This window comes from Pelophylax lessonae (assembly GCF_965119305.1).
Source record: "Pelophylax lessonae genome assembly, chromosome: 9".
Taxonomy (NCBI): domain Eukaryota; kingdom Metazoa; phylum Chordata; class Amphibia; order Anura; family Ranidae; genus Pelophylax; species Pelophylax lessonae.
The window spans coordinates 259,225,509-259,243,036 of record NC_138776.1 but is presented as its reverse complement, the minus strand read 5'-3'; the positions used below and the strand labels follow the sequence as shown (position 1 = coordinate 259,243,036).

General features: G+C 45.3%; 3 protein-coding genes across 3 annotated transcripts in view; all 3 read right to left on the bottom strand.

Annotated features, from left to right (window-relative positions):
• The window catches only part of LOC309563444 (uncharacterized protein), a gene marked incomplete at its 5' end in the record, with an annotated part of 24,384 nt that extends 21,755 nt beyond the window's left edge, over window positions 1-2,629 (bottom strand). Inside the window, one exon of the mRNA XM_082267837.1 lies at window positions 2,527-2,629. Coding sequence (XP_082123963.1) covers window positions 2,527-2,629 — 103 coding nt within the window. The remainder of the gene's footprint in view (window positions 1-2,526) is intronic.
• The window catches only part of LOC309564412 (uncharacterized protein), a 1,531,146-nt gene that overhangs the window by 1,056,977 nt on the left and 456,641 nt on the right, over window positions 1-17,528 (bottom strand).
• The window catches only part of LOC309563443 (uncharacterized protein), a gene marked incomplete at its 5' end in the record, with an annotated part of 42,317 nt that continues 34,367 nt past the window's right edge, over window positions 9,579-17,528 (bottom strand). Inside the window, 3 exon segments of the mRNA XM_082267836.1 lie at window positions 9,579-10,897; window positions 12,400-12,550; window positions 16,816-16,924. Coding sequence (XP_082123962.1) covers window positions 9,615-10,897; window positions 12,400-12,550; window positions 16,816-16,924 — 1,543 coding nt within the window. The 3' untranslated portion in view covers window positions 9,579-9,614.

Here is a 17,528-nt window from a genome sequence, read left to right as displayed (position 1 = left end):
GTATAGCCCCTCATAGATCAGTATAGCCCCCCATAGATCAGTATAGCCCCCCATAGATCAGTATAGCCCCTCATAGATCAGTATAGCCCCCATAGATCAGAATAGCCCCCCATAGATCAGTATAGCCCCTCATAGATCAGAATAGCCCCTCATAGATCAGAATAGCCCCCCATAGATCAGTATAGCCCCTCATAGATCAGTATAGCCCCCCATAGATCAGTATAGCCCCTCATAGATCAGTATAGCCCCCCATAGATCAGAATAGCCCCCCATAGATCAGTATAGCCCCTCATAGATCAGAATAGCCCCCCATAGATCAGTATAGCCCCTCATAGATCAGTATAGCCCCCCATAGATCAGAATAGCCCCCCATAGATCAGTATAGCCCCCCATAGATCAGTATAGCCCCCATAGATCAGTATAGCACCTCATAGATCAGTATAGCCCCCCATAGATCAGTATAGCCCCCATAGATCAGTATAGCCCCTCATAGATCAGTATAGCCCCCCATAGATCAGTATAGCCCCTCATAGATCAGTATAGCCCCCCATAGATCAGTATAGCCCCTCATAGATCAGTATAGCCCCCCATAGATCAGTATAGCCCCCCATAGATCAGTATAGCCCCTCATAGATCAGTATAGCCCCCCATAGATCAGTATAGCCCCCATAGATCAGTATAGCACCTCATAGATCAGTATAGCCCCCCATAGATCAGTATAGCCCCTCATAGATCAGTAGAGCCCCCCATAGATCAGTAGAGCCCCCCATAGATCAGTAGAGCCCCCCATAGATCAGTATAGCCCCTCATAGATCAGTATAGCCCCTCATAGATCAGTATAGCCCCCCATAGATCAGTATAGCCCCCCATAGATCAGTATAGCCCCCCCATAGATCAGTATAGCCCCCCCATAGATCAGTATAGCCCCCCATAGATCAGTAAAGCCCCCCCATAGATCAGTATAGCCCCTCATAGATCAGTATAGCAGTCAGTGTACCTGTCACTGTAGCTTGAGCACTGGAAGAAGAAGCACATTGCAGGGGGCGAGGAGCTCAGTATTTAGTGAAGGCGGCACCAGAGGAAAAACATACAGTGATAGGAGGACAGGACTCTGAGGACATTTCTGGGAGTGCAGGTGATGATTGATAGCAGCTCCAGCCAACCAGCAGCCTCTTATATCGGCCGCCTGTGTGAGACTTGACTCCACTCAGAGGAGCCGACACTCGCACCCTCAGCACACTGTGAATTTCAGTGTGGGCGGGGCAGACGGGATAGGAGCCTGACTGATGGCTGGAGAACAGCGCGGAAGCTCTGTGTGCAGTGTGCACCGGACAGGGGGATCTGTGGAGCCCGCCGATGCCCCCCCCCTGGATCCGCCACTGCACCGGAGCGGGACACCTGGCGCCGGCGGGCGGCGGCAACTAATATAATAATAATAAAGCATAATAAAGTATTTTTTAAAAAAAAAAAAAAAGGTTAATTTTTCCGCCCCATCGCCGGCTGCGGACCTGCCCGCCCCAAGCGGCCGCTTGGTTCGCCTGGTGGTTGCGCCGGCCCTGATTCTGCCTACTTCGGGATCAACAGCCAGTTTGATTTTTTTTTTTTTTAAACCTTTTCTCAACTGATGTGAAAATATAAAGACTGAAAGACTGTACATACGTAATACTCATAGAAGTAAAATGAAAATCAAAACTTTTTTGGTGTTTGTTACTTACTCATGTCTATATGTAGAGAAGATTCCTCTTCTTTTCTTTCCATCATCATCTCCCCCTCCTCCATAGATTGCTGATCTCCACTCACCAACATCTCTTCTTCTTCATCTTTAATCTCAACTTTGATGTCTCTCAGTTCTTCACCCTAAACCCCAAAGATGATAAAATATATTTGTAAAAAAGAACAACTGATAACATAGAAGAATGTCACCTCATATTACTTTAGGTCTCCATGATCAGTCCCACCTACCTGATGATGGTGAGGGATGGTGTGATCTTCCTGTGTGGAATCCCGGGAATACAGAGGACGGGGACATCTCTCTGGTGGGTTCCCATTATTGGATCCATCTGTAGGAAACACACACACTGACTGAATACATTGTTTCTATGTGTTTATCAGATGATGGGGGATCTAGGTGGACCCTCCGTACTGCTCTCTCCTTTACAATAAAGTCTCCTCTTACCCGGTGATGTGAGGGGCGGCTGATTCTCCATCATGACGTCCTTGTAGAGATCCTTGTGTCCTTCTAAATACTCCCACTCCTCCATGGAGAAATAGACAGTGACATCCTGACACCTTATAGGAACCTGACACACACAATGATACAGTCACCATCCAGACACATCCCTTGTCTGTTACTGGATAATGTCACAGTGACTATGGAGGAAGAGTACGGAACATGACGGGGGGGGGGGGGTTTACTGGGTGTAAATATAAAATAATAACTTATTACCTTCTCTGCTGCCAGTTCCAGCAATGTCTCCTCTCTACTTCCTCCCAACACACCTCTGACCCGGAACTTCCTGTCTGTACCTGACATCACTTCCTGTTTGTACGTTCCACTTGTGATAAAAGCATCTTGAGGAATCTTCGTAGACACGCAATACAGAACATAAGGGAGACGATTTCTGTACATCTGTGGGACATCATTTCCCACAACCAGACCATTCTATGGAAGACGTTTTTGGTTCTGAAAGGGAATTTAAAAAAGTACTCGGGAACGGACATCCCTTGAACTACAAGTTATGTTTCTTTTTGACACGATGATAATGGACTTAATGTGGATCTTGGTTTTCCACATCACTATCCAACGTTTTTCTAACCATTCTCACCTCTTGACTCTCCCCCCATTCCGCAACCTCCTCTTTACTGCTTATCTGACCTTTTATTTTTATTACCTTTTCTTTGTTTCTTTTTTTTCTCCTCAGAGATTGTTGTTTTTCATTATTATTATTATTATAGGTGCTTGCAGTGCATCCTGAAAGTATTCACTTTTTCCACATTTTGTTACGTTACGGCCTTATTCCAAAATTGATTAAATCAATTATTTTCCTCACAATTCTACAAACAATTTCCAATAATGATGTGAAAGAAGTTTGTTTGAAATCTTTGCAAATGTATTAAAAATAAAAGACGAAAAAAATCCCATGTACATAAGTATTCACAACCTTTGCCATGACACTCAAAATTGAGCTCAGGTGCATCCTGTTTCCACTGATCATCCTTGAGATGTTTCTACAACTTGATTGGAGTCCAAATGTGGTCAATTCACTTGATTGGACATGATATGGAAAGGCACACACCTGTCTATATAAGGTCCCACAGTAAAGCCCCGTACAAACGCAACGATTATCGGCCGTCTTTTGTCCAGAGTGGTGTTTTGTTGGTTGGAATGTGCCTAGACTGCACACGAATTTTCTCGCCCAACAAAATTCTACTTCAGAAGTGATGTCATGTGTTGGTTTGCTTTCTTTGTGTTCTTTCTTCTCTGAGCATGCCTAGACTTGCTCATTAGATTTTTCCCTGTCGAAATCTGTACTGACTGCACGAAAATCGGCCGTGTTTTGACGGCGGACAAAAATTTTATAGCCTGCACACCAGATTTTTTTCAGCCGAAAAGTCGGAGTTGGTTGTCGGAAGCATCATACTAACAAGCCGAAAATCGGCAGATCGGTCGTTGGACGAAAATTCCCTGCCGATTTTCGATGCATGTTTACGAGGCTTTAGCAGTGCATATCAGAGCACAAACCAAGCCATGAAGTCCAAGGAATTGTCTGTAGACCTCAGAGATAGGATTGCATGGAGGCACAGATCTGGGGAAGGGTACAGAAACATTTCTGCAGCATTGAAAGTCCCAATGAGCACAGTGGCCTCCATCATCTATAAATAGAAAACATTTGGAACCACCAGGACTCTTCCTCGAGCGGGCTGCCCAATCAAACTGAGCAATCAGGGGAGAAGGGCCTTAGTCAGGAAGGTGACCAAGAACCCAATGGTCACTCTGAGTTGGTCTGAGTCCCTTAGTCAGGGAGGTGACCAAGAACCCAATGGTCGCTCTGACAGAGTTCCAGCATTTCTCTGTTGAGAGAGGAGAACCTTCGAGAAGACGAACACCCATCTCTGCAGCACTCCACCAATCAGGCCTGTAAGGTAGAGTGACCAGACAGAAGCCACTCCTCAATAAAAGGAACATGAAAGTTTGCCAAAAGGCACCTAGAGGGCTCTCAGACCATTAGAAACAAAATTCTCTGGTCTTCTGAAACAAAGATTGAACTCTTTTAACTGAATGCCAAGCATCATGTCTAGAGGAAACCAGACACTGCTTTTTACCTGGCCAATACCATCCCTACAGTGAAGCATGATGGTGGCAGCATTATGCAGTGGGGATGTTTTTAGCGGCAGGAACTGGGAGACTAGTCAGGATGGAGGGAAAGATGAATGCAGCAATGTACAGTGATTGCTGCTGGTGCCTAACTGCTTACATCAGAGGTAGGACAGACCTGTTTCAAAGGTTGCCAGAAATCCGCACAGAGAGGTCTTGCAGCTGGTGCCTAATTGCCTACATCAGAGGGAGTACGGGCCTGTTGCAGAGGTTGCCAGAGATCCATACAGAGAGGTCTTGCTGCTTGTGCCAAACTGCCTACATCAGAGGAAGGATGGACCTGTTGCAGAGGTTGTCAGTGCTTGCTGGAGATCCCCACAGAGAGGTCTTCCTGCTGGTGCCTAACTGCCTACATGAAAGGGAGGACGGACCTGTTGCAGAGGTTGCCAGAGATCCGTACAGAGAGGTCTTGCTGCTTGTTTTGGGCAGCTCCTCCCATTCTTCTTTGCAGGACCTCTCAAGCTCCATCAGGTTGGATGGGGAGCAACGGTGCACAGCGATTTTCAGATCTCTCCAGATATTTTCAATCGGATTCGAGTCTGGGCTCTGGCTGGGCCACTCAGGGACATTCACAGAGTTGTCCTGTAGCCACTCCTTTGTTATCTTGGCTGTGTGCTTAGGGTCATTGTCCTGTTAGAAGATGAGCCTTCGCCCCAGTCTGAGGTCCAGAGCGCTCTGGAGCACGTTTTTGTCAACGATGTCTCTGTACTTTGCTGCATTTATCTTTCCCTCTATCCTGACTAGTCTCCCAGTTCCTGCCGCTGAAAAACATCCCCACAGCATGATGCTACCACCACCATGCTTAACTGTAGGGATGGTATAGGCCAGGTTATAAATGCATGGCTGGCTTCCTCCAGACTGATGCTTGCCATTCAGGCCAAAAAGTTTAATCTTTGTTTCACCAAACTATAGAATTTTGTTTCTCATGGTCTAAAGAGTCCTTCAGGTGCCTTTTGGCAAACTCCAGATGGGCTGCCATGTGTCTTTAACCAAGGAGTGGCTTCCGTCTGGCCACTTTACCATACAGGCATGATTGGTGGAGTGCTGCAGAGATGGTTGTTTTTCTGGAAGGTTCTCCTCTCTCAGCAGAGAAATGCTGGAGCTCTGTCAGAGTGATCATCTCCCTGACTAATTCCCTTCTCCCCCGAACCCTTAGTTTGGCCGGGTGGCCCATTCTAGCAAGAGTCCTGGTGGTTCGAAACTTCTCCCATTTACATGTGATGGAGGCCACTGTGCTCAATGGGACCTTAAATGCTGCAGAAATGTTTCTGTACCCTTTCCCAGATCTGTGCCTCCATACAATCCTGTCTCGGAGGTCTACAGACAATTCCTTGGACTTCATGGCTTGGTTTGTACTCTGACATGCACTGTTAACTGTGCGACCTTATATAGACCACTGTGTGCTTTTCCAAATCATGACCAATCAACTGAGTTTACCACAGGGGGACCCCAATCAAGTTGTAGAAACATCTAAGGGATGATCAGTGGAATTAGGATGCACCAGAGCTCAATTTTGAGTGTAATGGCAAACGCTGTGATACTTACAGTGTATGTACATGGGATTTTTTCACTTTTTATTTTTAATAAACTTGTAACAAACTTCTCTCACGTTGTCATTATGGGGGATTGTTTGTAGAATTTTGAGGAAAATAATGAATTTAATCCATTTTGGAATAAGGATGTAACATAACAAAATGTGGAAAAAGTGAAGCACTGTGAATACTTTCCGGATGCGCTGTAGGCTGCACTGACGGGCACTGATGAGGCAGCACTGATAGGTGGCAATGATGGGCACTGATAAGGCGGCACTGAAGGGTACTAATAGGCAGCACTGATGAGGCGGCACTGACAGGCTGCATTGATGGGCACTGATGAGGAGGCACTAATAAGCAGCATTGATGGGTACTACTGATAGGCTGTATTGTTGAGCACTGATGAGGTGACACTGATGGGTACTGATGAGGTGGCACTGATAGGCAGCACTGATGAGGCGGCACTGACAGGCTGCATTGACGGGCACTGATGAGGCACTAATATGAAGCATTGATGGGTACTGATATGCTGCATTATGGGGCACTGATGAGGCGACACTGATGGGCACTGATGGGCACTAATAGGCAGCACTGATGAGGTGGCACTGACAAGCAGCATTGATGGGCACTGATGAGGAGGCACTTATATGCAGCACTGATGGGCAGCCTTTATGGGCACTAAAAGGCGGCACAAATGGTCACTGGTAGATGGCACTAGCAGGCATCACTGGTTGGCACTGATTGGCAGCACTGGTGGGCATCACTGATGGGGCTCCACTAATAATCCCTGCACTAATTATCAGTGCTGATCCCCAGTCAGGAAAGACGCTTATCGGCTCTCCTCTTATGTGCTGCCAGCGTGTATAGCCAGCATTTCCTAGTTACACTGGGATCAGCTGTGATTGGCCATAGCTGATCACATGGTAAAGAGCCTACATCGTAGACATCATAGCGGTCCGTTCTGAAGAACGTTATATGATGTCCAATTATAACTGGAAAGCCACCTCCCGGCTGTCATTTTGCTATTGGCCGGGTGGGATGTGGTTAAAGTAAGATCAAGCAATGATGAGCAAAACCAAACCCGAAGATTCATTGGTGTAAGACCAATTCTGATTGGCTTCTGTAAGTTTCTGCAGATCGTACATTCATTGAGTTTTGCACTTTGACTTTTCTGTATATACACACACCTTTATTCAGTAAATTACCAAAACAATTTCGACATTTTATTTGCTCTTCACAATTGTTTATTTGAAAACAAAACAAATAGCATGAGATCGGCTTTTTTCCCCGCGGTAATTTTGCGAACCACAATGGTTGGACAACCTGAAGTATTAGTAGAGAAGACGTCTACTTAACAGGACTCTTTGCAGGCCAGACCAGTTCCTCCACCCCAAACTCGCTCATCCATTTCTTTATGGATCTTGCTTTGTGCACTGGTCCAAATCATTTGGTGGAGGGGGAATTATGGAGTGGGGTTCTTTTTCAGGGGTTGGGCTTGGCCCCTTCGTCCCAGTAAGGAGAACTTTTAAGCAGTCAGCATACTAAGACATTGAAAGAGTGTATTAACGTGCCTTACTAAAATATGATATTTCATAATACATTTCAGCTAGGGCCCATTCTACGATGGAATGTGGGCTCTTGCAAATGACATTAACGAGCCATTTGACACACCTCATTCATACACCCTGGACATCAGACAGCTGTATTTTGCATATAGACGACAGACAGTGATAGGTGTTTACATGTTAAACACCTTTTCATTCATTCATTCATTTGGACACTTAACAAGTTAAGGCTTCGCATAGAGATTACTGACACCACCTAAACACAATTGACAATTGCTTACATTAACACATCAGACAGCTGAACACAGACGGATCGGCTCTCCCACAAAACACAATTTCAGACAAAAGACACCTCATATTGACACAGATGTATAGGGAACACAAGGGCCTTTTCATGTATTGTTTCTGTGAGATATGTTCTATTGATAAGTTGACCCATGAATTGTAACTGGTTTAAATAGGGTTTTGCCGCACAAATTTCCTTTAAATGTGTGAGCGAAACTTGAAATAAACTAGATGTGTCTACGCTTTGCTTAAGTGCTCTGTGTCGTTGCATCTCCTGGCCAGAGGAGAGAGAATTCACTATACAGGGGGAATTGGGATTGAAGGGCCGTATATCATCTTGAAATTGCCTCCTGGCGAGATTGAGCTAACAGACATTTTGGACAATTTCATGCTCCCAACTTTGTAGGGACAGTTTGGGGATGGCCCCTTCCTGTTCCTACATGACTGCTCACCAGTGTACATAGCAAGGTCCATAAAGACATGGATGAGCGAGTTTGGGGGGGGGGGGGAACTAAAGGTCCAAACCTTAGTTCCAGGTAAAAGAACTCTTAAGGCGTCAGCATACCAAGACATTTTGGACAATTTCATGCTCCCAACTTTGTGGGAACAGTTTGGGGATGGCCCCTTCCTGTTCCAACATGACTGCGCACCAGTGCACAAAGCAAGGTCCATAAAGACATGGATGAGCGAGTTTGTGGTGGAAGAACTTTACTGGCCTGCACAGAGTCCTGACCTCATCCTGATGGTCATGTTGGAACAGGAAGGGGCCACCCCCAAACTGTTCCCACAAAGTTGGGAGCATAAAATTGTCCAAAATATCTTGGTATGCTGACGCCTTTAGAGTTCCCTTCACTGGGACGAAGGGGCCAAGCCCAACCCCTGAAAAAGAACCCCACTCCATAATTCCCCCTCCACCAAATGATTTGGACCAGTGCACAAAGCAAGGTCCATAAAGACATGGATGAGCGAGTTTGGGGTGGAGGAACTTGACTGACCTGAGTCCTGACCTCAACCCGACAGAACACCTTTGGGATGTATTAGAGGGCAGACTGCGAGCCAGTGCCTCCACCCCAAACTTGCTCATCCATGTCTTTATGGACTTTGCTTTGTGCACTGGTCGGTCCAAATCATTTGGTGGAGGGGGGATTATGATGTGGGGGTTGTTCTTCAGGGGTCTTGTCCAACATCAGTGCCTGACCACACAAATGCGCTTCTGGAAGAATGGTCAAACATTCCCATAGACACAATCTTAAACCTTGTGGACGGCCTTCCCAGAAAAGTTGAAGCTGATAAAGCTGCAAAGGGTGGGCCAACTCAATACTGAACCCTACGGACTAAGACCATTAAAAGTTCATGTCCGGGTAAAAGCAGGTGTCAATACTTTTGACAATATAGTGTATAAGATAAAATATGTGTCCTTCAGAAAGAGATAATAGAATAACACATTCCTAGCACATGGCCTCACCATGTTTAACAGCATCAGCAAGCACGTGTTTTCTGATGTCTATAAAAGTTTCCCACACTCTGAACATGCGCAATAACACTCGTATGCACAACTTCTCTGGCGAATTAAAAGTTTTGCTTCTTCTGTAAATTTTTTTTTTTCGTACTCTGAACATGAGAAAAGAATGTTCATGCAAGTGAATCTTCATATGTTTAAGAAAATCTCCTTTAATATTGAAATATTTCCCGCACTCTGAACATAAAGTACAGTCTCCTGTGTGAATTCTCTGGTCTTTTTTTTCCCCAAGGAAAGATTTTCTTCGCTGCAGACAAGAAAAATAATGCTCACCTATGTAAAGTTTCTGGTGTCTCAGGTCTATTTCCTGAGTGCAACATTTCCCGCACTCTGAAAAGTCACACTTCTGTGTGAATCCTCTGGTGTTTAACAAAGTGTTGTTTTATAGTAAAACATTTCCCGCACACGGAACATGAGAAAGGACGCTCGCCCGTGTGAATTCTCTGGTGTATAAGAAGGTTTCCTTTCTCACTGAAACATTTCCCGCACTCAGAGCATACGTAAGGACGCTCGCCCGTGTGGCTTCTCTGGTGTCTAAGAAGATTATCCTTCCCGTTGAAACCTTTCCCGCACTCTGAACATACATAAGGGCGCTCGCCAGTGTGAAGCCTCTGGTGCGAAATCAGTTTTTCTTTTCTCATGAAACGTTTCCCGCACTCTGAACACGAGTAGGGGATTTCGCCCGTGTGCGATTTCTGGTGATAATTAAGGCTTACTTTGTGACTGAAACATTCCCCGCACTCAGAACATGAATAAGGACGCTCACCTGTGTGAACTCTCTGGTGCGAAAGAAGTTTGGATTTTCGAGGGAAATGTTTCCCGCACTCTGAACATAGGAAAGGTAGCTCACCAGGCAGATCACCCTTGTGAATTTTCAGATGTTTTCGAAGGTTTTCTCTGTTGGCAAAACTTTTTCCACACTCTGGACAGCAGAAAGGACGCTCAGCCTTGTGATCTTCTAGATGTTTATGAAGGTCTTCTTTGTTGGTGAAACATTTCCCGCATCCCGAACATGGGAAGGAACATTCGGCCTTGTGATCTTCTAGATGATTATGAAGGTCTTCTTTAGTGGTGAAACATTTCCCACACTTTGAACATGAGAGAGAACGTTCGGCCTTGTGATCTTCTAGATGTTTATGAAGGTCTTCTTTGTTAATGAAACATTTCCGGCACTCTGAACACGGGATAGGATGTCTTTCTGTGTGAATTCTCTGGTGTATAAGGAGGAATCCTATCTGAGTGAAGCTTCTCCCGCACTGTTGACATAAATAAGGACGCTCACTCTCGTGATTTCGCTTGTGTGCGAAAAGTGCCCGGTTCTCAGTGAAAGATTCCCCACACACTGAACATATAAACGATCTTTCGGCTGTGTAAACTTGGTTTGAAGAAGATTTCTTGTGGGAAGATGAAGCTGTTGCACTGACCACACTGTGAGAAGTCAGGTGGACCTCTGGAGTAACCTTACGCAATTTAACAGAAGATTCCTTGGGTTTAGAAGGATACTTTGATTGTGGACGCTGTGGGTTTTCAATAAAAGAATTTACTGCTCGAGAACCTTCGGCTTTATAATTTTTAGGTAAAATACGACGTCTGTCCGCCGTACTGCCGACATAGTGTCCACCTGCGGAAAGAACATTATTATTAGTGTATATTAGGAAATTTATACATGTTTTAGTACAGAGTCATACTGAAATACCATCTCATTTGTTGGGAACATGGAGATGGACCTTTCATATGGTGTACAGTATCTCCTCCTCATTTGTTGGGAACATGACGTTATATTGAGGAATGGAGATGGACCTTTCATATGGTGTACAGTATCTCCTCATTTGTTGGGAACATGATGTTATATTGAGGAACGGAGATGGACCTTTCATATGGTGTACAGTATCTCCTCCTCATTTGTTGGGAACATGACATTATATTGAGGAATGGAGATGGACCTTTCATGTGGTGTACAGTATCTCCTCCTCATTTGTTGGGAACATGACGTTATATTGAGAAATGGAGATGGACCTTTCATATAGTGTACAGTATCTCCTCCTCATTTGTTGGGAACATGACGTTATATTGAGGAATGGAGATGGACCTTTCATATGGTGTACAGTATCTCCTCCTCATTTGTTGGGAACATTTGGTAAAGTTATAAATATGATTTGTTTCTTCTGATGAGGACTAGAGATGATTTTTCATATATGGTATACAATATAAACAATACATTGGGCAGTTGGGTAGATACGTTGATGATGTTCTTACTGTCAGCAGTTCTGGTATGGAATTGGGGGCAATTAGAATAGAAAAATACAAGTACAAACCAGATATAGGATACAATATATAAATGGGGTGGACCTTTCATATGGTGTACAGTATCTCCTCCTCATTTGTTGGCAACATGACGTTATATTGAGGATTGGAGATGAACCTTTTTATATGGTGTACAGTATCTCCTCATTTGTTGGGAACATGACATTATATTGAGGAATGGAGATGAACCTTTTTATATGGTGTACAGTATCTCCTCATTTGTTGGGAACATTACTTAATATTGAAGAATGGAGATGGACCGTTCATACGGTGAACAGTATCTCCTCCTCATTTGTTGGGAACATTGATAAGGACTAGAGATTTCTTTTTTTTTTAATGGCTTACAATACCCACAGTACTTTGGACGGTGGGGGAGATACATAGATGATGTTCTTACGGTCAGTACTTAGGTTTCTAAAGCTGGATACACACTATCCAACTTTTGTGGTTAGATTTCCTTCCGATTTACCTTTTCTATGCAGTGCAAGGGTCTGCCAGATTGCATACAAATTGAAAGTGTTTAGGTTTGACCTCATATTATCTGGTTTTGGTAAGTCTAAAGGAAAAAGTCTTCAGAAAATCTTATAGTGTGTATGGCCCATTAGTCTTTCCTGTGCAGAAGGATATGACATTCTCTATTTTGGATGATAGTGGATAGACCGCACATAATTAGAATTAAAGAAAGGTTTAAACTCTGGATGTTTGTGTACATTTGATAGACATAAATCTGTCCTCAACTGATGTTAAAAAACATATTTATAACTCATAGAAGTAAAATAAAAATGGGAACTGTTTCTGCATTTTTTGTTTCTTCCTTACTTGTGTCAATATAAAGCGAAGATTCCTCCTGTTCACTTTTCATATTTATCTCCCCCTCCTCCGTAGACGGCTGAGCTCCTCTCAAGAACGTTTCTTCTTCTTCTTCCTCTATAATTATAATCTCAGCGTTGATGCTTTTATTCTCTTGTCCCTACATTACAAAAATGAGAGAACACTGTTGCAATAAGGAATAAGAAGCTACACAGAAGAATGTTATTTTTGAGATCTACAGTCAGGTCCATAAATATTGGGACATCGACCCAATTCTAATTTTTTTGTCTATACACCACCACAATGGATTTGTAATGAAACAAACAAGATGTGCTTTAACTGCAGAGTTTCAGCTTTAATTTGAGGGTATTTACATCCAAATCAGGTGAACGATGTAGGAATTACAACAGTTTGTATATGTGCCTCACACTCTTTAAGGGGCCAAAAGCAATGGGACAATTGGCTGCTCAGCTGTTCCATGGCCAGGTGTGTGTTATTCCCTCATTATCCCATTTACAAGGAGCAGATAAAAGGTCCAGAGTTCATTTCAAGTGTGCTATTTGCATTTGGAATCTGTTGCTGTCAACTCTCAATATGAGATCCAAAGAGCTGTCACTATCAGTGAAGCAAGCCATCATTAGGCTGAAAAAAACAAAACAAACCCATCAGAGAGATAGCAAAAACGTTAGGTGTGGCCAAATTAACTGTTTGGAACATTCTTAAAAAGAAAGAACGCACCGGTAAGCTCAGCAACACCAAAAGACCCGGAAGACCACGGAAAACAACTGTGGTGGATGACCGAAGAAATCTTTCCCTGGTGAAGAAAACTCCCTTCACAGCAGTTGGCCAGATCAAGAACACTCTCCAGGAGGTAGGTGTATGTGTGTCACCTTCACAACAGTTGGCCAGATCAAGAACACTCTCCAGGAGGTAGGTGTATGTGTGTCACCTTCACAACAGTTGGCCAGATCAAGAACGCTCTCCAGGAGGTAGGTGTATGTGTGTCAGATCAAGAACACTCTCCAGGAGGTAGGTGTATGTGTGTCACCTTCACAACAGTTGGCCAGATCAAGAACACTCTCCAGGAGGTAGGTGTATGTGTGTCACCTTCACAACAGTTGGCCAGATCAAGAACGCTCTCCAGGAGGTAGGTGTATGTGTGTCAGATCAAGAACACTCTCCAGGAGGTAGGTGTATGTGTGTCATCTTCACAACAGTTGGCCAGATCAAGAACACTCTCCAGGAGGTAGGTGTATGTGTGTCAAAGTCAACAATCAAGAGAAGACTTCACCAGAGTGAATACAGAGGGTTCACCACAAGATGTAAACCATTGGTGAGCCTCAAAAACAGGAAGGCCAGATTAGAGTTTGCCAAACAACATCTAAAAAAGACTTCACAGTTCTGGAACAACATCCTATGGACAGATGAGACCAAGATCAACTTGTACCAGAGTGATGGGAAGAGAAGAGTATGGAGAAGGAAAGGAACTGCTCATGATCCAAAGCATACCACCTCATCAGTGAAGCATGGTGGTGGTAGTGTCATGGCGTGGGCATGTATGGCTGCCAATGGAACTGGTTCTCTTGTATTTATGGATGATGTGCAGTGGCGGCTGGTGCTCAAAATTTTTGGGGGCGCAAAAAGAAAAATGTAATAGGTATTGCTTCACGTCAAAAAACGCGGTAAAAAATTGCGTAACTTTGAGGTCATGGTACAGGTTATGGTATAGGCATGGCACAGGTTATGGTATAGGCATGGCACAGGTCATGGTACAGGCATGGCACAGGTCATGGTAAGGGGATGGCACAGGTCATGGTACAGGAGATGGTATATGCCCCCTTTCAATGCAGTGACCAGCGTACATGCCCCCTTCAATGCAGAGATCAGCGTGCGTGCCCCCTTCAATGCAATAAACACTGTGCTGTGCAAACTTCAATGCAATGAACACTGTGCTGTGCAAACTTCAATGCAATGAACACTGTGCTGTGCCCCCTTCAATGCAATGAACACTGTGCTGTGCCCCCTTCAATGCAATAAACACTGTGCTGTGCCCCCTTCAATGCAATAAACACTGTGCTGTGCCCCCTTCAATGCAATAAACACTGTGCTGTGCCCCCTTCAATGCAATAAACACTGTGCTATGCCCCCACAATGCAAAGTTCAGCGTGCGTGCCTCCTTCAATGCAACTGTGCTGTCCCCCCTTCAATGCAATGAACATTGTGCCGTGCCGTGCCCCCATCAATGCAAAGTTCAGCGTGCGTGCCCCTTTCAATGCAGAGCGCCACAGCATTGTCCCCAATCATTGCAGAGCGCCACAGCATTGTCCCCAATCAATGCAGAGCGCCACAGCATTGTCCCCAATCAATGCAGAGCGCCACAGCATTGTCCCCAATCAATGCAGAGCGCCACAGCATTGTCCCCAATCAATGCAGAGCGCCACAGCATTGTCCCCAATCAATGCAGAGCGCCACAGCATTGTCCCCAATCAATGCAGAGCGCCATAACATTGTACCCAATCAATGCAGAGCGCCACAGCATTGTCCCCAATCAATGCAGAGCGCCACAGCATTGTCCCCAATCAATGCAGAGCGCCATAACATTGTACCCAATCAATGCAGAGCGCCATAACATTGTACCCAATCAATGCAGAGCGCCACAGCATTGTCCCCAATCAATGCAGAGCGCCACAGCATTGTCCCCAATCAATGCAGAGCGCCACAGCATTGTCCCCAATCATTGCAGAGCGCCACAGCATTGTCCCCAATCATTGCAGAGCGCCACAGCATTGTCCCCAATCAATGCAGAGCGCAACAGCGTGCCCCCCAATCAATGCAGAGTTCAGCGTGCGTGTCCCTTTCAATGCAGTGTGCCAATCCCCCTCCCGAGACCAGTGCACTTATCTGGAGCAGGTCCCGGACTCCTGGCGGTTGGCTTCTTCTCCCTCCGGCTTCGGCGGGGCGGCGCGTCTTCTCGAGTCCTCCTCCCGCCTCCTCCTCGGCTCGGCCAATGGCATTGGGCTTGCCATGCGGCCAATCAGGAAGCTGGTATTAGACCAGCTTCCTGATTGGAGGAGAAGGAGGAGTAGGAGGATCGGTGTGACAATAGCGAATTTTCATTTGCTATTGTCACACAATGGGTGGGCTCGGGACGCACTACTCTGCGCCCTGGGACCACCCTTTCCATCGCCCTATTAGAGCCTCTGGCTCTAATCAGGTGATTGAAAAAAAAAAAAACCCATTGCACTCCATGCGTCCGGTGCCCTGCATGCAGATTAGGGGGCCGGACGCATGGATGTGGGGGCGGCGCCCCTGCGCCCTCAACACACCAGCCGCCACTGATGATGTGACTGTTGAAAAAAGCAGCAGGATGAAATCTGAAGTGTTTCGGGCAATATTATCTGCTCATATTCAGCCAAATGCTTCAGAATTCATTGGATGGCGCTTCACAGTGCAGATGGACAATTACCAGAAGCATACTGCGAAAGCAACCAAAGTTTTTAAGGGAAAGAAGTGGAATGTTATGCAATTTCCAAGTCAATCACCTGACCTGAATCCGATTGAGCATGCATTTCACTTGCTGAAGACAAAACTGAAGGGAAAATGCCCCAAGAACAAGCAGGAACTGAAGACAGTTGCAGTAGAGGCCTGGCAGAGCATCACCAGGGATGAAACCCAGCGTCTGGTGATATCTATGCGTTCCAGACTTCAGGCTGTAATTGGCTGTAAAGGATTTGCAACCAAGTATTAAAAAGTGAAAGTTTGATTTATGATTGTTAATCTGTCCCATTACTTTTGGTCCCTTAAAAAGTGTGAGGCACATATAGAAACTGTTGTAATTCCTACACCGTTCACCTGATTTGGATGGAAATACCCTCAAATTAAAGCTGAAAGTCTGCAGTTAAAGCACATCTTGTTTGTTTCATTTCAAATGCATTGTGGTAATGTATAGAGCCAAAAAGATTAGAATTGTGTCGATGTCCCAATATTTATGGAGCTGACTGTAGTTGTTCAGTCTCACCTACCTGATAATGGTGAGGGATGGTGTGACCTTCCTCTGTGGAGTCCCGGGAATACAGAGGACGGGGACATCTCTCTGGTGGGTTCCCATTACTGGATCCATCTGTAGGAAACACACACACTGACTGAATACATTGTTTCTATGTGTGGGTGATCTAGGTTGACCCTCTGTACTGGTCTTATAAAGTCTCCTCTTACCCGGTGATGTGAGGGGCGGCTGATTCTCCATCATGACGTCCTTGTAGAGATCCTTGTGTCCTTCTATATACTCCCACTCCTCCATGGAGAAATAGACAGTGACATCCTGATACCTTATAGGAACCTGACACACACAATGATACAGTCACCATCCAGACACATCCCTTGTCTGCAACTGGATAATGTCCCAAAATTCCCGGCACCGCTCACCTCTCCTGTCAGCGGCTCAATGATCTTGTTGGCGACTTCTAGAACCTTCTTGGCACTGGTTACCTTTGTGGTCAGGCAGTGAGGTGGAGGCACTGTGATGGGTGATGTCCTGCTAAAAAATGTTTGTGGTGGTTTTGTTATTGATTTACATTTTTATATGTTTCTTAACTCAACTTTACTGCTATCACAAATGGGATGAAAGGTTCTCTTTAACCACTGCCCACTGAGCTGCTACTGCGGCACAGTGGCTCGTTATCGTCTGGCAACGTAGACCTACGTCACCAGACATTCCCCTCTCTCTGCGGCGCGCGCGTGCCGCCGGAGGCTCGCTCCCGCTGTATTCAGTCACAGTGGGAGTCGGTCAAGGGGAGGAAAGGCGGTGATCACCGCCGCTCTTCCCCGATCGTCTGGGAATCGAGTGTGGAGACCCGCCCGCCTGTGTAAACAAAGCGGGCGGATCTCCTAAGTGACAGGCAGGGACAGATTGCAGAATTCAGCATAGCTCAACCCGCGATCTGTCCCTGTGTCACTCAGTCACCTCCCCCCACACACGTCAGTAAGCACCAGGCATACATTAACCCCTTGATCACCAATAAAAATTAACCCCTTCTCTGCCAGTATCATTTTTACAGTAACAGTGCATATGTATAGCACTGATTACTGTAGTAATGTCACTGGTAACCCCAAAAGTGTCAAAAATGTCAGTCAAGGGT